The sequence below is a fragment of the Castor canadensis genome, chromosome 13 (genome assembly GCF_047511655.1).
Source record: "Castor canadensis chromosome 13, mCasCan1.hap1v2, whole genome shotgun sequence".
NCBI lineage: Eukaryota > Metazoa > Chordata > Mammalia > Rodentia > Castoridae > Castor > Castor canadensis.
Window position 1 is genome coordinate 75,428,311 of NC_133398.1, and position 17,565 is coordinate 75,445,875.

Sequence of the window (17,565 nt, forward strand, 5' to 3'; positions counted from 1 at the left end):
GGATAATTTTAGTGAGAAAAATATAGTTGAATATTCGTCATTGCTCAAACTTTGTTATATTGTTGTGAGCCAAGCAGGCAGGGTATCTCATTAGCTAAATTTGCTCACAAGTACTTTTGGTATTTGTCTGCCTTCTGCATTACCTCCAAGGTGTAGGAAATCAGTTGTTCCTACACCTTGTTGTAGCTCAGTGTATATTAGATGTACCTGTATTTAATGCTTTCTCTTAGGACAGGAAAGTTGTGTGTGGGTACTATATGTTTATATACATCACATTGTACTCAGATTTCTGTTTTATTTGCCATACAGATTTGAACAGAACAGACTATTCATGCAGATTACAACAAATAAAAAAAATTGTAAGAATATGCATTAGTTGGAGTTTCTGGGCAACAGTGTGTGTGTTTGTGTGTGTATTTTAAAAATTTTGTTGATTTATATGTCTTGGTCTCTGAGTAGTCCTAGATCACTTATTTTGTTAAAAATTGTGAAGCGTAAAAAGAATTGACTTTTTTTTTTTTCTTAAAGACACTGATAGGTGGTTAGGAAGAGTGTGCTTCTGAAATTTCATTAATTTACTCCTGTGGGGAACACCAAGAAAATTTGTATTTGGCCATTGCTAAATATGATATATATTATTTTATATTTATTTGTTCCAATGTCTTTTGTAAGAGGAAAATAAACAATACGAAACTGCTGAAAAAAATTATTATCTCAAAAAAAGAACATCAAAGATAATTTTGTTGGACTAAGGTGTCAATAAATATAATAAAAAAATAGTTATTAAAACAGTTTAGATTACAGGGAAGCAAAAATAAAAACAGCAATAGAAAATAATCTTGATGAGAAATGTTCCAAAAAATATTAAAGCAGTGTCTTTTTCTCCAAGGACATGAGTAGCACTAAAGAAGACACCAGAACAGTTGGATTCCAGCTCACTGTAGGAAGAGCACAGAGCCCAGATTCAATTCCAGTTTTTTTCTTCTAACTCCACTGTCCAAAGATTTGGGGATTGAGAGAGTGTCAATCACTGGGATAAAATCTACTGAGGCGATAAGGAGATGCATGTAATGATAGGATATTGTCACGACAACCAAGGAGTTGACGATTCTTTTTGGGTAAATGATACATATACAAATACTACAACTCAAGGCAGACTCTGAAAGAGTGTTCATGTGGTTCTCTGGGAGACAAGAAGAATAAAGAGTCATGTCTATGTAGAGTCATCAAAGTAGAATTCAAGGAGAAGCTAAGATGTGAGCTGCAGCCAATATAAGGACAGAACTTGGAAGCAGTTCAGGTTAGGGAGGGTGTATAATAAGAAAAGAGGTGAGATTTAGGAGAGTATGTCTACTTGTATGGGTGGAGTTTTCTGGACATCAAAACAAGGATGAAATGTGAACTAGATGAGTTGTGGTTGGGACATGATGTCTGATCAATTCACAGATGACCTTCTGATAAAAGCAAAAAGTAACCTGCAGTCTAGCACAAAAGAACAGCTGTCATGTTCTGTATCTCTGTTCTTTTGTCTGTGAGCATGTTTCTGATTCACCTCATGTCTGCATACTTGCATATGGGAAAAATGTCATTTAGTGTTTCCCCTAAATGAAATGTAATGATGGTACAAACATCATCATATAAATTTAAAATAATAAAAGAATGTGTCTTAATGAGAGCAAACTAAGTCTCCTCCTTTGTAATGCCCCATTTCAGGTTGGCAAACTGATCAAAGAAGCTGCAGGGAAAAGCAATCTGAAGAGAGTCACCCTGGAGCTTGGGGGGAAGAGCCCCTGCATTGTGTTTGCTGATGCTGACTGTGAGTATTACCCTTTTGATAACTTTTCACCCGTCCTCCATTTGGATAACTGATAAAGCCATGCAGTGAACTTGAGTTGTTACAAATAGATTTGCTTCAAAGTGTAAGGAATTAATTAACATTTGCACAAAGTTTAAAAAAGTAGTATGTTCTAAAAATAAAGCCCTCAATTACAATCACAATGGTAACACAGGTCAATTCTATGTACTGTTTGTGTTCAGGTCTTTCCTGAAAGTCTTTTAAATTGTCCTGAAGTTATAACACATAGACATACTAAACATGGATAAAAATTTCTTTCTGGGTTTGGAATAGATTGCGACTTCCTAATCTGAACCCTAGATAACATAAATGCTTTGTGCTTAGGAGCCATAATGTGTATTTAATAATTCATTATCTTTAATTATGAGCATTATGTTAGCATGATGAGATTCATCAGACATAGTGGACTGAGACCCAGTGGGAGACCGTAATTTCACACTTGTTATCTCCCTTCATTCTGAGTCTTATACACATGAGATAAGATAGCTAGAAGAAATGGAAACTTTTAAAATTTCTTTTTTTCCTATCAAGAATAGTTGAGTTTACATATATTAAATCTACACTTATGATGTTATCCACATAGATGATATTATAGGTTAATTCTTATTATATTACCTAATAGAATCCCAAAATTACTTCATACATAAGAGTTCATTACAAGAAACAAATACTAAAACATTCCTCTAAATCTCTTACACTGTTGCATTATTGATATGAGACCATAAACACAAATAGTTTATAGAATTTGTCTGTGTCACTATTGTGAGCTTAGGCAAAGCTTTCCTTAGAGCATATCTTGGTGAACATTCTACAAAAAAGATAAGATTCCTAATTTTCCAACCCTAACTTCTTCCACAACCACTTATGCAGCTATTTATATCACACTTCATACACAGTTATATTAACGTTGAATTGAATTTTCAGCATTTAGAAAAAGAAAATGCAAATAAAAGTTTATTTTTTTTCTTGGGACAACAAGATTTTGATGAAGCAAACCAGGCACACTGGCCATTTAAACTGAACAGATAGTTTATAGGAATAATTAAAATAATATAACATATGTTTTAGATAGATTTGAAAATGTCTGTTCTAGAAAAAGTCCATAAGGTGGGTGGTTAATTCTTAATAGTAGTGGGGTTTGATTAGCTTTGTTAAATTTTCGGAAATTCACTTTTCCTGTTGATGAAAGTATTTTTACGAATGTTTTGAAATTATTTAAGGAAGTGGACAGTTCAGATGTTTTTGTGATCTAACTAAAACCTGAGGACTAAAAGAAACATTCATGGTATACAAAAAATTTCTATCCATATTTGGTTTATCTCTCTGTTATAAATATATGGATTAAACTCATAGTAGTGAAATATAAGTACCTCTAGTATCTATAAATGGAGATGCTTATAAAAGTTACCTGAAGTGATATTTGGTCTTGTGACCAAATCCATACTCTTGGTACTGTCCATATTAAAGTTGTAATATTAATCAACATTTTAGGTGCTAGTAATTATTTTTACCCTTTCCTTAGAAAATATAGGATGATAAAACTTAATTTCTTATCTGGCGTTTAAGATATGAACTATGGTTAGCCCATCTCTGATTATGCATTCATCATTTTTCTATATCACTCTATTGCCTCTGAGAAGCACATATAAAAATAGAAAGTATTCCTTCTTCAGGACTGAGGGCATGGCTTACGTGGTAGAATACCTGCCTAGCAAGCACAGGGTCCTGAGTTCAAGCCCTAATACTGATAAAAAGAAAATATTCCTTCTTTTATAAGTTAATGTTTTCTTTGCAGTGGACCATGCAATTGAATTTGCACACCAAGGGGTATTTTTCAACCAGGGCCAAATATGTGTAGCTGCATCCAGGCTTTTTGTAGAGGAATCAATTTACGATGAGTTTGTGCAAAGGAGTGTTGAGCGGGCTAAGCAGTATGTTCTTGGAAATCCTCTGACTCCAGGAATAACTCAAGGCCCTCAGGTAAGTGGGCAACAGAAAGAATGCCATACCAAGGGGCAAGAATAAAGTTTCCTTTTAGGACCAGATTGTGATTTAGATTTACCTCTCATCTGTACATCTTAAACAATAATGTATCAATATAGAGATGAAAACCCCTGATTTCCATGTAAAGAAATCATTCTGTTCCTGGGTTGTAGATTTTTCATATCCAGAAAGAATTTAGGAGCCAAGCTGGGAATTAAAGGTGTGAAGGAAATTAATAAGCACTATTGATTCCAAGTATCCAGTGAGAAAGTCTTAAGTTTTGGGCATATGCAAGTATTGAAACCTAAAAATTCTAATACAACTGGGTAATGAAGTAAAAACTCCTTTTCATTTTAATCTCATTATAGTTTGGATTTGTCTTTGAGTTTAATGACTGCATAGAGGAATTGCCAATTTTTATCTTATTTGGTAACTTCTCAAAATGAATGCCAAGAAATATATTTGATTCCAATCTAAACTGCTCTCACAGTAGAGAAAAGAATATAATTCTAATTTAAAAAATTTTTCTCACTAAATATCTGTCTACATGTATAAACATAGGTACTTTTATTATACATATATATATGTATATATGTACATACACACACACAAAGAGAAGAAAGTAGAGTACCTAAGATTCTTGATATTGAACATTGGTTGGTCAATATTTTCCTCCACTAAATGCCTACAAGCCAGTCATAGCGTCAAAATATTCGGCTGAAGTATATCCTTGTATCTAAGAGGAAGAAGTTAAAATGAATTTTTAAAATTATCTATTCATAGATTTCTAAAGTAAATAACCCAGTGACCTAACTCACTAATGTAAGGCTTTATCTCTGTAAATAATATATATTTTTATCACATGTTGCACTGAATTACTAGGGTAAGTAGGTATTTTGGAATTTTGAGAAAAAGACTCAGAAGAATCCAGGGGTTCTTTACCCTTACAACTTTTCATCTGTTGTAAACAGAAAAATCTTATGGAGAAGAGACACTCACTCACTAAACCTTAACCTAGTACTTCCTCCATTGTTGGTTAATAAAAGCCATATAAAATATATGTATAGGATCTTCTACATTAATATTACAACAAAACAGTAATATAGAGAAAATAATGGCCAAATTTCTGTTTAGGAAAATATTTTTTAAAAGAAGTTTATTTTTCTTATTTTAAGTATTTTGAGTGTTATGACAATTGCATTACTGTGTATTATTTATATTGTGTTACATATTTGTAAACACATATATTTTTCTTCATTTTTATGGTGATTTTCCTAATTAACTTCATAAATAAAAACATGTAGTTTCTTTAAAACTTGGAAAAAACTCTCCACATTCAAATCCATTTAAATATATAGTTTAAGCGTATTTCAACAATGCAGTGACCTAAAATAATTCAAAGACCAGCCCATGAACCAGTGACTCACCTGGAAGGAGCTCCTGCTACCTGCAAGCATTACTAAACAGTGCATGAGGTCCATAGAGAAAGCCAAGTTCATCCTTAGTCTATCTGAAACTTGCTGAATAAGATTTGTACTCCTGTTGAATCAAAATTAGCCAGGCCAAATTGAGTGATCCCTCAGTGTACCAGAAGTGCTCTGTCATTAGTCCCATGCTCTAGCATGGTGTTCCTCCATTTTCCCCATGAATTGGAACCACATTGGGACTCAGTGGGGCTAGGGCGCAGCCTAAGAAGGACATCTTGCTACCAGATGATGCCAGACCTATTGCCTATAGGAGCACATTGTCTGCAGCAAGGTATTCAATAGAAAGCCTCTATTTTTAGAAGTCAGTGATTATATATGCATTCCAAGAAATATACTCTCAGTCCCTTTCTTTAGTGAGTATGTAGGGATTGAATTCTTACCAAGTGTACACTCTGGTCACAGACGGAAACAATATGACTTTGAAAACATATCTTTTTTTTTTTTATTACTGTGGCTTGAGCTTGGAGCCTTGCACTTGTTAGACAAACCCTCAACCATTTGAGCCACTCCACCAGCCCAAGGGAAAAATATATTGAAATAACCAAAACTATCCTGACTCTGAGGTTATAGTCTGATTAATATCTTGCACTAGGCAAAGAAGCTTTCCATGGAGGTACATGAAACCCTTAACTATTTACTAGAATGCTTTAATGAGGCAGAATCTAACACCAACCCTTAAACTGGATTATATTAACTAATATGTAATAATAAACATATTTCTTCTTTTTATACTAATACCACAACTTCTATAAGCTGCTGGAATTGAAGAGGTTTTCTTTGTGGACTGTCCTATTGAATATTGTGTACTAAAGAGCCCGGGGAAACATGGAACCAATTATTGTGTCAAATTTTATAAAATAGTTTCTGATTGCAGAAAGCATTTAGTCATTTAGTTAGATGAGAGCAGAGAAGTGTGAGGTCAGAAATAACTTTTTGGAAGCTTCCTGGCCTTCAAAAGATGGGGAAGTTTTCAGAGTCTAAGAAGATAAAGAATTCCACTTTTTTGAGTAGTGAGAGAGACAAATTAAACCGGCGAGAACCCCTGTCATCTTAGCTCCTGTTTCTCCTGTTTGTACTTCAGTCCACACCTGAGACAGGATGTCTCAGACTGATGATATCTAATCAATAGTCACTCAATCATTCAAACACTCATTAAAGGAACTGAGATAATACAGAGTCCTCTCATTCCACGGCATGGAGGAGAGGTATGTGTTACTGGTAACTCCTAACTTGAACTCTGACAACTTTTTTATTCCCCCTTTATAATATTTTAAGCATTCAACTTTTGTGAAACTTGTCATAAACCTCAATGTGGCCCATTTAATGAAGCAGGAAGATAACAATAGGACTGGCTATCAATTTTAGTCAACTTACTGATCTGGAAAATGCCCAATCCATGTTGAGAATGTGTTGTGCAAGGGTGTGCACCAGGCCAAAGGGGATGTTTCAGGACAGGTAGTCCAGGGTCTTCTTAAAGTCTAAACACATCATCATTACTAAACTTTCCTTCCAGAATGGATAAATGACAGTGGTGTGGAAGCCTGATGTGTGTTCAACATTGCACTATGCGTTTCTTACACAATTCTAGATTTATATTTAATAATGTAAATATTGCCAGGTACCTTTCCTGAAAATTCATGCAAAGTAAATGTCACCAAGAACGAATCTGAACCTCTCTCAACTGTTTCAGTTCAACATTAGATTTAATAACAATATTCTAGCATTTTTGGTCCCTCATTAACAAATCCATTAACTTTATTAATTGCTAATATTTTTTACTATTCATATGATATTTCTTAAATAGATTGACAAGGAACAACATAATAAAATACTGGACCTCATTGAGAGTGGGAAGAAAGAAGGGGCCACACTGGAATGTGGAGGTGGACCCTGGGGGAACAAAGGCTACTTTGTCCAGCCCACGGTCTTCTCCAATGTGACAGATGAGATGCGCATTGCCAAGGAGGAGGTAATGGTGTCGTTCCGTTCTGTTCCTTTTGCTGCCATGCGTTGTCTGTGTGCACCAGCTGTGCCTCTGACATACTCAGCTCTTTGAACATCTTTCTCAGTGGATGGTACTCCTCATTTAGCTATGAAAAACACGTAAGTAACCTGTGACTAAGTCTCAATGTGGTAAGGAAACCATTGGGCCTGCCAAGAATTACTAGCCAAGCACAGAGCAGGGGAGCTTAATAATCTTTAGGGACTTCCTTCCTTCACACCATCGTCTAAGGACACAAACTTTAATTAGGAAGAATAAGTTCAAGATATCTACTTGAAAATTGCTGAGAGTAGACTGTGTTTTATAACTGCAAATAAATAAATAAATATCTAAATCCTGCTTATTGGGATCATATTTGCCCATGGCCTTTTACTACACATAAACCATCCTAACATTTCAAAGTAATCTTTAGCTCTCTAAGTCATTGCCCAACTTCCACTATGTTTTCACCATATTGTTTGCTTCTGCCTTCTTAATTTTCTATGTATGTATACTTATAGACATATATATATATACAAATATATGTATGCTTACCAAATATTTAACAAAATTACACAAAATTAGAAGTCTAATAATTTAAATATCTGAAACTAAGAACACATAAAGGATCAGGAGTGATGTAGCAGCTAAAAACTTAAACATAATACATATAGTTACATATTTAATATATAAAATGCACACAGAATACAGTTGTACTTCATGCCCACTATATGACAGGTTCTTTTCTTCCATTCTTTCCTTTCTCTCCTTTTTTTCCTTCCTTTCCTTCCTTTCTTCCTTCCTTCTTTCCCTCCCAAATCCTTCCCTTCCTCTTTCTCTCTTTCTCTCTCCCTCTTTCTTTTGCTCCTTCTTTCTCTCTCTCTTTCTGTCTTTCTTTTTTTTCTTTCTTTCTGCCTTCCTTGTCAGTCACGATATCACTTCAGTCACATCCAAGATCTTTTTTCTTTAGTTAGTTTTCAGTTACATTCTTGTTTTTTGTCCAGGGCTGGTCTTGGACCATGATCCTCCTGCTTGTGCTCTCATACCTAATATTATAGGCAGGTGTCCCCGTACTAGGCTTGTGGGTTGAGATGGGGATCTTGGTAACTTTCAGCCTGGCCTGGCAACAAACCATGATTCTCCCTCCTTGTAGCTGGATGAGGATGATAGGGATGAGCACCATATTTGTCCTTAGGTTATTGTCTTTACCCCCAACCCCCACAATGTGATCAAATTAAGAAGAAAGGGTGTAATCTGATTTTCAAAAAAAGTAACAAATAGGGAAAACAAAATAAAAGTAAATGTACGTATATGGATATCCAACATGCTGAGTTTCTCTACATCGATTCAGTCCTTGATTGAATTACAAGTTTGCATCTGTTGGTAAATTCATGTTTGGTTAGAGCTATATGCCTTGTACATCTTGATTAATGCCCAGTAGAGACAATAATAGGAATGTACTCATAATTCAAGGAAACTTTTATGGTGTTTCTCTAGTAGTGTAGTGATGCCAACTATGTGGAAGGTAGAAATGGCAGAACCATACATCAAGGCCAGCATAAGCAAAAAAGTTAGTGAAGCCCCACCTCAAAAAAACGCAAAACAAATGAAAACAAGGTAGGGGTGGCAGTGAATGTCAATAATCTGAGCTCACGAGGAGGCACAGGTTGGAGGATCCTAGTCTGAGGCCCGTTCTGGCCAAAAGTCATGAGACCCTGTCTGAAAATTAACTAAAGCGATAAGGGTTAGAGTGTGGTTGACCAGGTGATAGAGCACTTGCCTAACAAGTGCAAGGTCCTGAGTTCAAACCCAGGGCTTATCAACAAAAGCAACAAAAATGTATATATATACACATATATATATATATACACATATATATATACAGATACATGCGTATAATATATAATATATAAATACATTTATATATATTTATACATGAACTTCTATGTAATATATATTATATTGCTAGCTGGTTGCTTCAAAGAGGAGCGTGGAGCCATGTATTTTGTTCAACTAAAATTATGTAAACTATTGACACATTTATTGGAGTAGCTGTCTACTTCTATTTCCTAGGTTACAATGTCATGATTACACATACAGCTTTAGGATTTGCACTCAGCCTGTACTGAAGGGCAGCCCCTACACCACTTGCATCAGTGGGGAACACTAGAAAATCAGTTGTCATGTCTGATTTTTGCCTACATTCATTCACATTTCCCATAATATTATGTTGACATTCAGAGCAGCCTCTCTTGTATTAGCTTTAATAAATGTTTAATTGAAATATAGAAGCTTTATTTTAAAGAGAAAATCCAGTTGTTTTCCTCCTCTCTGGGGTGAGATACAGAATGAGTTTGGGTCATGATAACTAGTCTACTAGAATAATCAAAGTTTGGTTTATGTTTCCTGTCTTGTCATTATATCCATTGCCAGTGAATCATGCTTTGGTTAGTAAAGGGAACTTAAGAATTTATGCTCTTCCAGTAATGAGCAATTCTGTGGGTATATGTACGTTATACAAGATGTGTCCACAAAATAGAGTCTGACTAAAACTCCATGTTAGTCTACCTAACTTAGCTAATTATAAAAACATTCAAGTATAGAGGAAGATTTGGTATTTCAATCAATGATGCTGGATATTTAAAACATAAATATTATTATCAATCTTTGTCTATTCATTTATCCTGTAAAGTACTTTCTTTTTATATGTAGTAACTTGGAAGGTGATTATAACTAAGGAGAAAATTTAAAATATTTCCAAAGAAATTGTGAATTAGTGTGAGATCTAGGAAACAATTCCAACACCTAGGAAACAAATATTGCTTTATTTGCTTTTATCCTCTTTTATTTCTAAGGGAATTCAACACATGATCATTGCCTGTTTTCTCTTTCCTTTTCTACAGTTACCTAGCTTGATTCTTACAACTGGGTGTGAACCGAGAAACAAAATTTTAGGCAATTCAGAATAGGAATCTAAACTAAAATTTAAAATATTCAGTTATAACCTATTGTATTAATTTCTTGTGGTATAGATATTTGGACCAGTGCAGCAAATCATGAAGTTCAAATCTGTAGATGAAGTGATCAAGAGAGCCAACAACACTCACTATGGCTTGGCAGCAGGAGTCTTTACCAAAGACCTTGACAGAGCCATGACAGTCTCCTCTGCTCTGCAGGCGGGTGTAGTATGGTAAGTGAAACTGAAGTTACCTACGCCTTTTGATGTTAGGTGTGTCAACAGGTTAACTTATTTTGACTTTTGTAGCCTTGAATTTTTCATTTCAAATTACATAGCCTGCTAGAAAAATTGTTGCTGTTGAAAATGTAGAAAACAACAAAAATGAAAGAAAACATAGTTAAATAAATATTATATTAGAAGAATGTTCATTAACTCTCTCCAGTCTTTTGATTTGCAATTAGTTGCCTAAAATTCTTTATGGATATTCGATTTACACAAAATACATATTGCTAGGCAAGTCTAGGCACATGTCACTATGCTATGTACAAATAAGACAAAGAAAAGTAAGTCTGAAAAAGTTTAATTAGATAAGGCAATGTTTATTGGAAATCTTATGGATGCAAATATTTAATTTATATATCTCATTCTTACTCTGGGATTTTTATACATGCAGGAAGGTTATAATTTAGAAGAACATACTGAGTTTTGAGGAGAATATCCATCTCATTTTGACATAGTTTTAATATTTACTTTATTAATTTTTTAATATTTGATTTTAATATTTACTTTAGTCGATATAAATTCTAAGGCTGTGCTTCTCAAACTTTGGCATCTCCAGCCCAGTCCCTTGTTCCTGGACAGTTTTCTTAGCAGTTTTTAATCCTTTAAGCCTCCCATTTTTCCCTCAGTTCTGGCCGCAGATCATCTTCCTTTTCACATCTGTTTCAGCTTTTTAAAAAACTGAAAAAAACAAACAACAACAAAAACAGTAGAAGCTGAAAAGTGTCCTTAAGGGACATAACCAAACAATTCTTATCCCTCTTGATCTCTTGATGCCATTACATCTTTTCTTCCTAACCCAAGTTATAGTCATCCTTTAGTGAATAGTTACTGCATGTGGCTATGCATTTCTACACTTATCATTTCATCTTACCTTTCAACAACTATTTGTTAAAGTTCAGTAAAAAAGCTTAGTGGGACTAAGTAACTTATCTAGATCCTGGAACAAATAACAGAGCTGAGAGGAAGACCTGTAGTTTCTGACTTTAAAGCAATGGCTCTCAACCCTAGATGTACATTAGTATAAAGTACAATGTCCCTTATTCAATAATCCAAATTCAAAAATGCTGTGAAATGTAATAAAGTCATCCTCAAAAATCTTTCGCTTTTGGAGCATTTTGAAATTTAGCATCAGTGATACTACACCAGTAAAGTCTACACATATGTTTCAAAATTCGAAAAACTGTCCTGGGGAAAGAGAAGGTATGCAACGAACACACCATTGCAATCATTTTGTGGTTGAGTCTCGGCATAGGCCTTGTACTTAAAGAGGTTTTTTTTTTTTTTTTTTTTAATACGATATGGTACTAATGTTCGACTAGCACGAGGAACCAGAGCTCAAAATTTGGTTCTGTTTATACTGGGATGTCACCTTGTTTTCCACCTATTATAATTTGATGCAGAAAGGGAAAAATATAAAAACACAGCATGTGTGTGTGTATGTGTCTTTTTGCATTCTGAATTATAGCACAGTTTTTTTATATCAATGACTATATTATACTGAAATGAGTGGAGTGCTTAAAAAGTGCTTCTAAAATTCTCAATTAAGTAGTTATTTAATAGGTTATGTATGATCTATAATGTACTTATTTTTTGTCAGGGTAAATTGCTACCTGATGTTTTCCGCCCAGTGTCCCTTTGGTGGATTCAAGATGTCTGGAAATGGACGAGAAATGTAAGAATAATTTTATTAAGATACTTATTTAAATAAAAGTTGTTGTTGTTCCCAGGGAATTAACCCATTTTCACCTCCTTAAATAAATCCTGCCTTTGCTCTTTCTTGGAAGTTAATACAACCAAATAGCTTATTAAATGTTGGCTCTACTTCATAAGGAGAGAATGTCAATAGCAGGAGTGAAATAAACTTTAATAAGCACACTAAAATTTTAAATTATCTGAATGAGCTGTTTTTGATTGTAATATATAAACCCAGAGGGAAATTTGGCTGAAGAAGAGACATTTTATAGTTGCAACTAAATTGTGAATATTTATACCTAAAGGCCTTTATGAGTCTTTAATTGCTTTTGTTATATATGTTATATACGTGTATATATACATATACAATGATTTTTTAAAGTATTACACACACATATACACAAGCATAATATTTCTTAGCTTCGTCAAGCACTTTTAACCATTTCAGTTCTTAAAATTTTTTTATGTTTGCTAAATATTCATTAAGACAAAAGATACATCATGTAGAAACTAAACAATCAAATATAATAAAGCTTCTCATTTTTAATGCAAGTAAAATGAATCTCAATTTCTAATTTTCATGGATGTAGTAAATAGAAATAAACTTTGTCATTTGTCTTAATTAATTAGATAAATTATAATAAAACAAATATCTTTGAGAAGGTGGAAAACTGAGGGAATGATAAAATGTTCTAACCACTTTCTCAATACATAGTCACTATGTACTTGCTATGGATGAGGTTATAGAAAACCCAGAGAGTCAGCACTCAGTTTCATACTCTATATTATTGGTGGTAAGAGGAATATGTAAACAGATATATAGTGCAAAGTAGCTACACTCAGTTTGAAATAAGTAGTAACAGATTGGGAACTCATACCTTATGAGGTTAAGGAAGTAGTTCAAGTGAAGAGCAAATTGCTGAAGTACAGAAAATCTGAGTGCCAAGAGAGTATAACATCTTTAACTCATAAATATCATGTGTTACACAAGGTCAAGGTTTCTGTAAGAACAGGAGTAGGAAGAAATAGATTTCTGAAATTCTATTCATGGTTAAGATCGTGTGGTTCTAACTCCACTAATAATTCAGTGGACATAAATGAAGTGACAACTGATACAGAAAGAGTAGAACTCACAGAAAGGGTAGATCTTTGTCTAAAACATGAAGCTGGTGCAGGATGGCCGTAAGTGGAGGAGAGGGCATTCTTATAGGATATGGCACGTGGCATTTTTGAGTGCTATTAACCTTGCTGGTTGGTGTGGATTTATTGGGGGTAGGAAGTATGATTTCAAAGTTCAACATGACATAGGTTAGGAAATCCTAAATCCAAGGATATTAGCTTGGATCTAATTAGTGGAATAGTGAAAAACCATGGATATCTTAAGAATGTTGTTGAGGTCACAGATAGTGGTGAAAGATCAACTGATACAGAGAGCACAGACATGAGAGAAGACAGAAGTGAGACTGACTGACCTGTATTTGTGTGCTGACTCCACCAGTGGCCAGTCGTGTGGACTGGTTCAAATTGACTGGCTTATGGGCTTTGATTTCCTTATATTTTAAGTGGATATATTAGTGTACCTCTTAAGATGGTTGTGAGGGTTAAATGACACATAGAGTGTTCAATCTGTAGTTTTACAATTACCACAAAGAGAGGACTCAAAATTTTTTCCCTTCCCTCATTTCTTCTCTTTATAATGTCCATTACTGGAGAATTCCTTGACAGAACTAGTTACTTTGTACAAAAAAGCTATTACAAAGGTTAGATTACTTTAAAGGACAATTACTTTATTACTGGCCCAATTACCTCACATGTACCCCTTGCAGTGCGGATAAAACAAGCAAAATGTACGAAAAACTAGACACCATGTCAATTTTGTTAGATGCAACTTTTTCAAACTTTAAGGTTGAAGCAAGAGGAAATGAAATTGAAGAAGGACCGAAAGCAGGAATCAATCACACTTTCCTTAAAATCTATAATATGGGTATTTATAATTCACTTCTTTAAAATACAAAGTAAAATACCATACTGTAATCCTGTACTTCAAAAACCAGCTGAGAATGCTAAAAAAAGTTTTAAAAGTTTTGAAAGTTTACATAATAAACTCAGGATATTGAATAAAAAGTCAATTGCTACAAGATGGGAAAAGAGAATCACTAAAGCAATAAACTAAATGACCCCAGCAGGTAAATTATAATTTTTCCTAAAAGTTAGAAAAGCAGAATTTATCAATTGGGAGCAGAGCCCTCAAAGAGCCAAAATAGTTGTGTGCTGATCCACTGTGTTCAATGGTAACTCAGAGGGTCTTAGTCTTGACTTCTGAATCTCTGGTCTTAGTGTTGGCAGTGGCATGTGCTAAATAACAGAAATCCTTCTCTTTGTCTAATACTACTCACTTTCACAAAGATTTACTGGTCACTTACCAAATTATTTCCTTTTTCCTGTCTCATTCAGAAAGGAGGAGTGAGGAAGTTTGGTAAAAACACAGGATGTACAGAAAGAAGTCAAATGAAATTTTTGTTTGATTGTACTGCCAATTCAATTCAGCAAACAGGTCCCTCTGCACAAGGCTCAATTCTGAGTGTGGAGGGAAAAACAAGCATAACTTGTTACTGGCACCTTTTTATGTACAGTGTGGATGATAGAGGAGAATCTGAGTATCATGTTTCTAATAACTTATTAGAAATGCAGCCTCAATCCTCACTGTAGGAGTCCTGAATCAGAATCAGTATGTGAATAAGGTCCAGAATGCTCTGTACACAAATAATTTCACAAGCACAGAAATAGTAACAGGGACTTAGTAAGATAAATGTAAGTAAGTAGATGTTCTTGTGTTCACTCATAGATATAATGTATGCATAGGAATCTCAAAAAGGGGTACCTATTTCAGTTTGAGTATGAAAGTAATTACATTTAAAACTCTCCTGAGAGTGTCAGCACCCTTGTGACCCAAAATACAGTGGAATGACTATTTATGAAAAACCATGAGTTTATTTATTGACTGCTGTGAGATAAAGTGTTTATTAAAATACTGCCTTTTAAGGATTTCAAAGAGCTGAGTCTAAATCATTTTATTACTTTGAAGAACATGCTCATTGAAGCTTCTAAAACCTTAATAAGCCATGAAAATCACCAGTGTAAGGGGATCAGCTTTCTCAGGAGAAAAAGATGTCTTTGACATACCTGTCTACATCACAAGAAGGGAAGGTATAGAAAAGGATCAATATCTCATTCTCTGTCAGCCTCCATGTGCATAGCCTATATGATTTTAAGAATTGTCTTATATACCTTATATCCATGAAATTTGATCTTCTCTTCAAAATAATACAGAGGATATCTGAGCCCAATCCTTATTATCTCAACATAAGGTAAGACATAGTTTTCAAAACTGCTGAGAGGTATAATTCTGATAACAAGATATCAGGGTGAAAACAGATTGTCTTTTGTCATTTGGGTGGCCTTAGGAGATATAACAAATGGTAGGAGATAGGCAAGGTTGTTTAAATGGGAAAACCCAACCTGAGCAAAATGCCAGAATGTCAGCCAATGTTTATCTTCTTTCCTTCTTAAAAAGAAAATATACAAGCATTCCAAAAAGAAGGAAAACTCTGGAACAGTAAAGGTCAGGGTTTCATTTGGTTTGGTCAAGAATTGAGTCAGATTGTTAAAATTACAGCTCTGAGAGTACATCATTATTTTAAGTGAAAGATAATTTTTATTGTCTTTTTAATAAAGACATTATTTTAAATGAAAGAATTTTTCAGAATTGTTTTCTACAAGGGGACTCATGTTCAGCCACATAACTTTTGATCAGCTAGCTACTGTATGAAATCCACTGTACTCAGAAAATATTTTCCATTGTCCCTAACCAAAAAAAAAAAAAAAAAGCATGTACCAAATTAAGGACCACAGTAAAATTGCCCTGCTGTGAGCAATGGTGTTTACAGGTATTTTTTTCCCTATCTCCAGGGGAGAAGAAGGTATCCTTGAATACACAGAGATCAAGACAGTCACAGTGAAAATCTCCCAGAAGAACTCCTAAACATGCCTCATAACATGGAGAGAAGATTCTTCGACAGCTAAGCATCTCCTATAATCACTAATATAGTGGTATTAAATGTAAATTTTTTCTTTTAAGTTTTTAAACATAAGCTAATGATTAGTATTAATACCGTACCTAGAAAACATATAGCTTACTCTGCAAGAATCACTTGCCTTTTGATGTGAGTCCAATTCCTGTTCTAAATTAAAAGGATGAATGTGGATGCAAGATCTATGTAGCTCAATCATAGTTACATGCTTTTCCTTAAGCTTCTTGTCCAGAATAATTATTGTATGGAAGAGGGTAATTAATCACTTAGCACTTCACATAAAGATAATGACTCTTTAAAGTATTTAGTATACATGTTACCTGTAGAGTAAGTAGCAGTCTCCTCAGTAGTTACAATGTGCTTGAAGTGTTTTGAAATGTTTCCTAGAATGTCATATCTGAGTGTCAAATGTGATGCTTAGCTGCAATCTGCATACAAAGCTTAATAAAAACAACCTTTTATGATTCTTGTTGAGTTTGAATTACTTTAGTTAAAGTTTGGGTAATGGTAATTTACTATCTATCCCTGTCATTCAAAAGTACTGTTGAATTAAACAGAGATGAAATTGAAAATAAATATTAAATAAGCCTATTTCCAAATGAGTCAAGAAACATTTTATTTTCTAGGCAATTCTTGAAATCAATAAAATGCATTTGAGACAGACAGGAGCAGTCCTTCCTAAGCATTTATTGAGTACCTATGAAGTGCTAGGCAAAGATGTTACAAAAAATATACTGGGGAACAGAGACACTATTTTTGCCACCCAAAGGAAAATGGGCCTTCTAACTAACATTTTCTTGCTCAATGGGTAATGAAGAAGTGTGACTGTGCCGGTTGGAAATGGAAGGAGATTTGACTGGACATCAGCCATCATGCTGAGAGGATTTTCAGTGAATAAAGGAAGGATGACAACCAATTTCTCAGGACACATTTCTTTCAACAAACTCTGGAGACATTGTACATTTACCTATTGGAGCTTCATACTGCACAATACTCTCATTTTCTGGGTTCTGAGAAGTTTTGAAACCTGTTCAGATTTGTTTCATTATATTTTTTTCTACCAAATTTGTTTAGCAAAAAGCTTGCCTTCGCTCTGACCTCATTTAACACCAATGAATATGAAGAAACCCATGTAGGAAGATGCTGTTCTATGCAATGAGACAGTAGTGTTCTAGGGTAAACTCTGAAGATCACAACGGAGCAGCTGAAGTAATGTTTTGTGTGTAAAAGAAAGT

The 17,565-nt window shown here is 34.3% G+C and overlaps 1 protein-coding gene across 1 annotated transcript in view; it reads left to right on the forward strand.

The window, feature by feature from the left end:
- LOC141415444 (aldehyde dehydrogenase 1A1-like) overlaps window positions 1-16,796 on the forward strand; it is a 36,350-nt gene extending 19,554 nt beyond the window's left edge. Inside the window, exons 8-13 of the mRNA XM_074052045.1 lie at window positions 1,714-1,816; window positions 3,651-3,835; window positions 7,130-7,294; window positions 10,339-10,496; window positions 12,145-12,219; window positions 16,209-16,796. Coding sequence (XP_073908146.1) covers window positions 1,714-1,816; window positions 3,651-3,835; window positions 7,130-7,294; window positions 10,339-10,496; window positions 12,145-12,219; window positions 16,209-16,281 — 759 coding nt within the window. The 3' untranslated portion in view covers window positions 16,282-16,796. The remainder of the gene's footprint in view (window positions 1-1,713; window positions 1,817-3,650; window positions 3,836-7,129; window positions 7,295-10,338; window positions 10,497-12,144; window positions 12,220-16,208) is intronic.
- The last annotated feature ends 769 nt before the right edge of the window (window positions 16,797-17,565 follow it).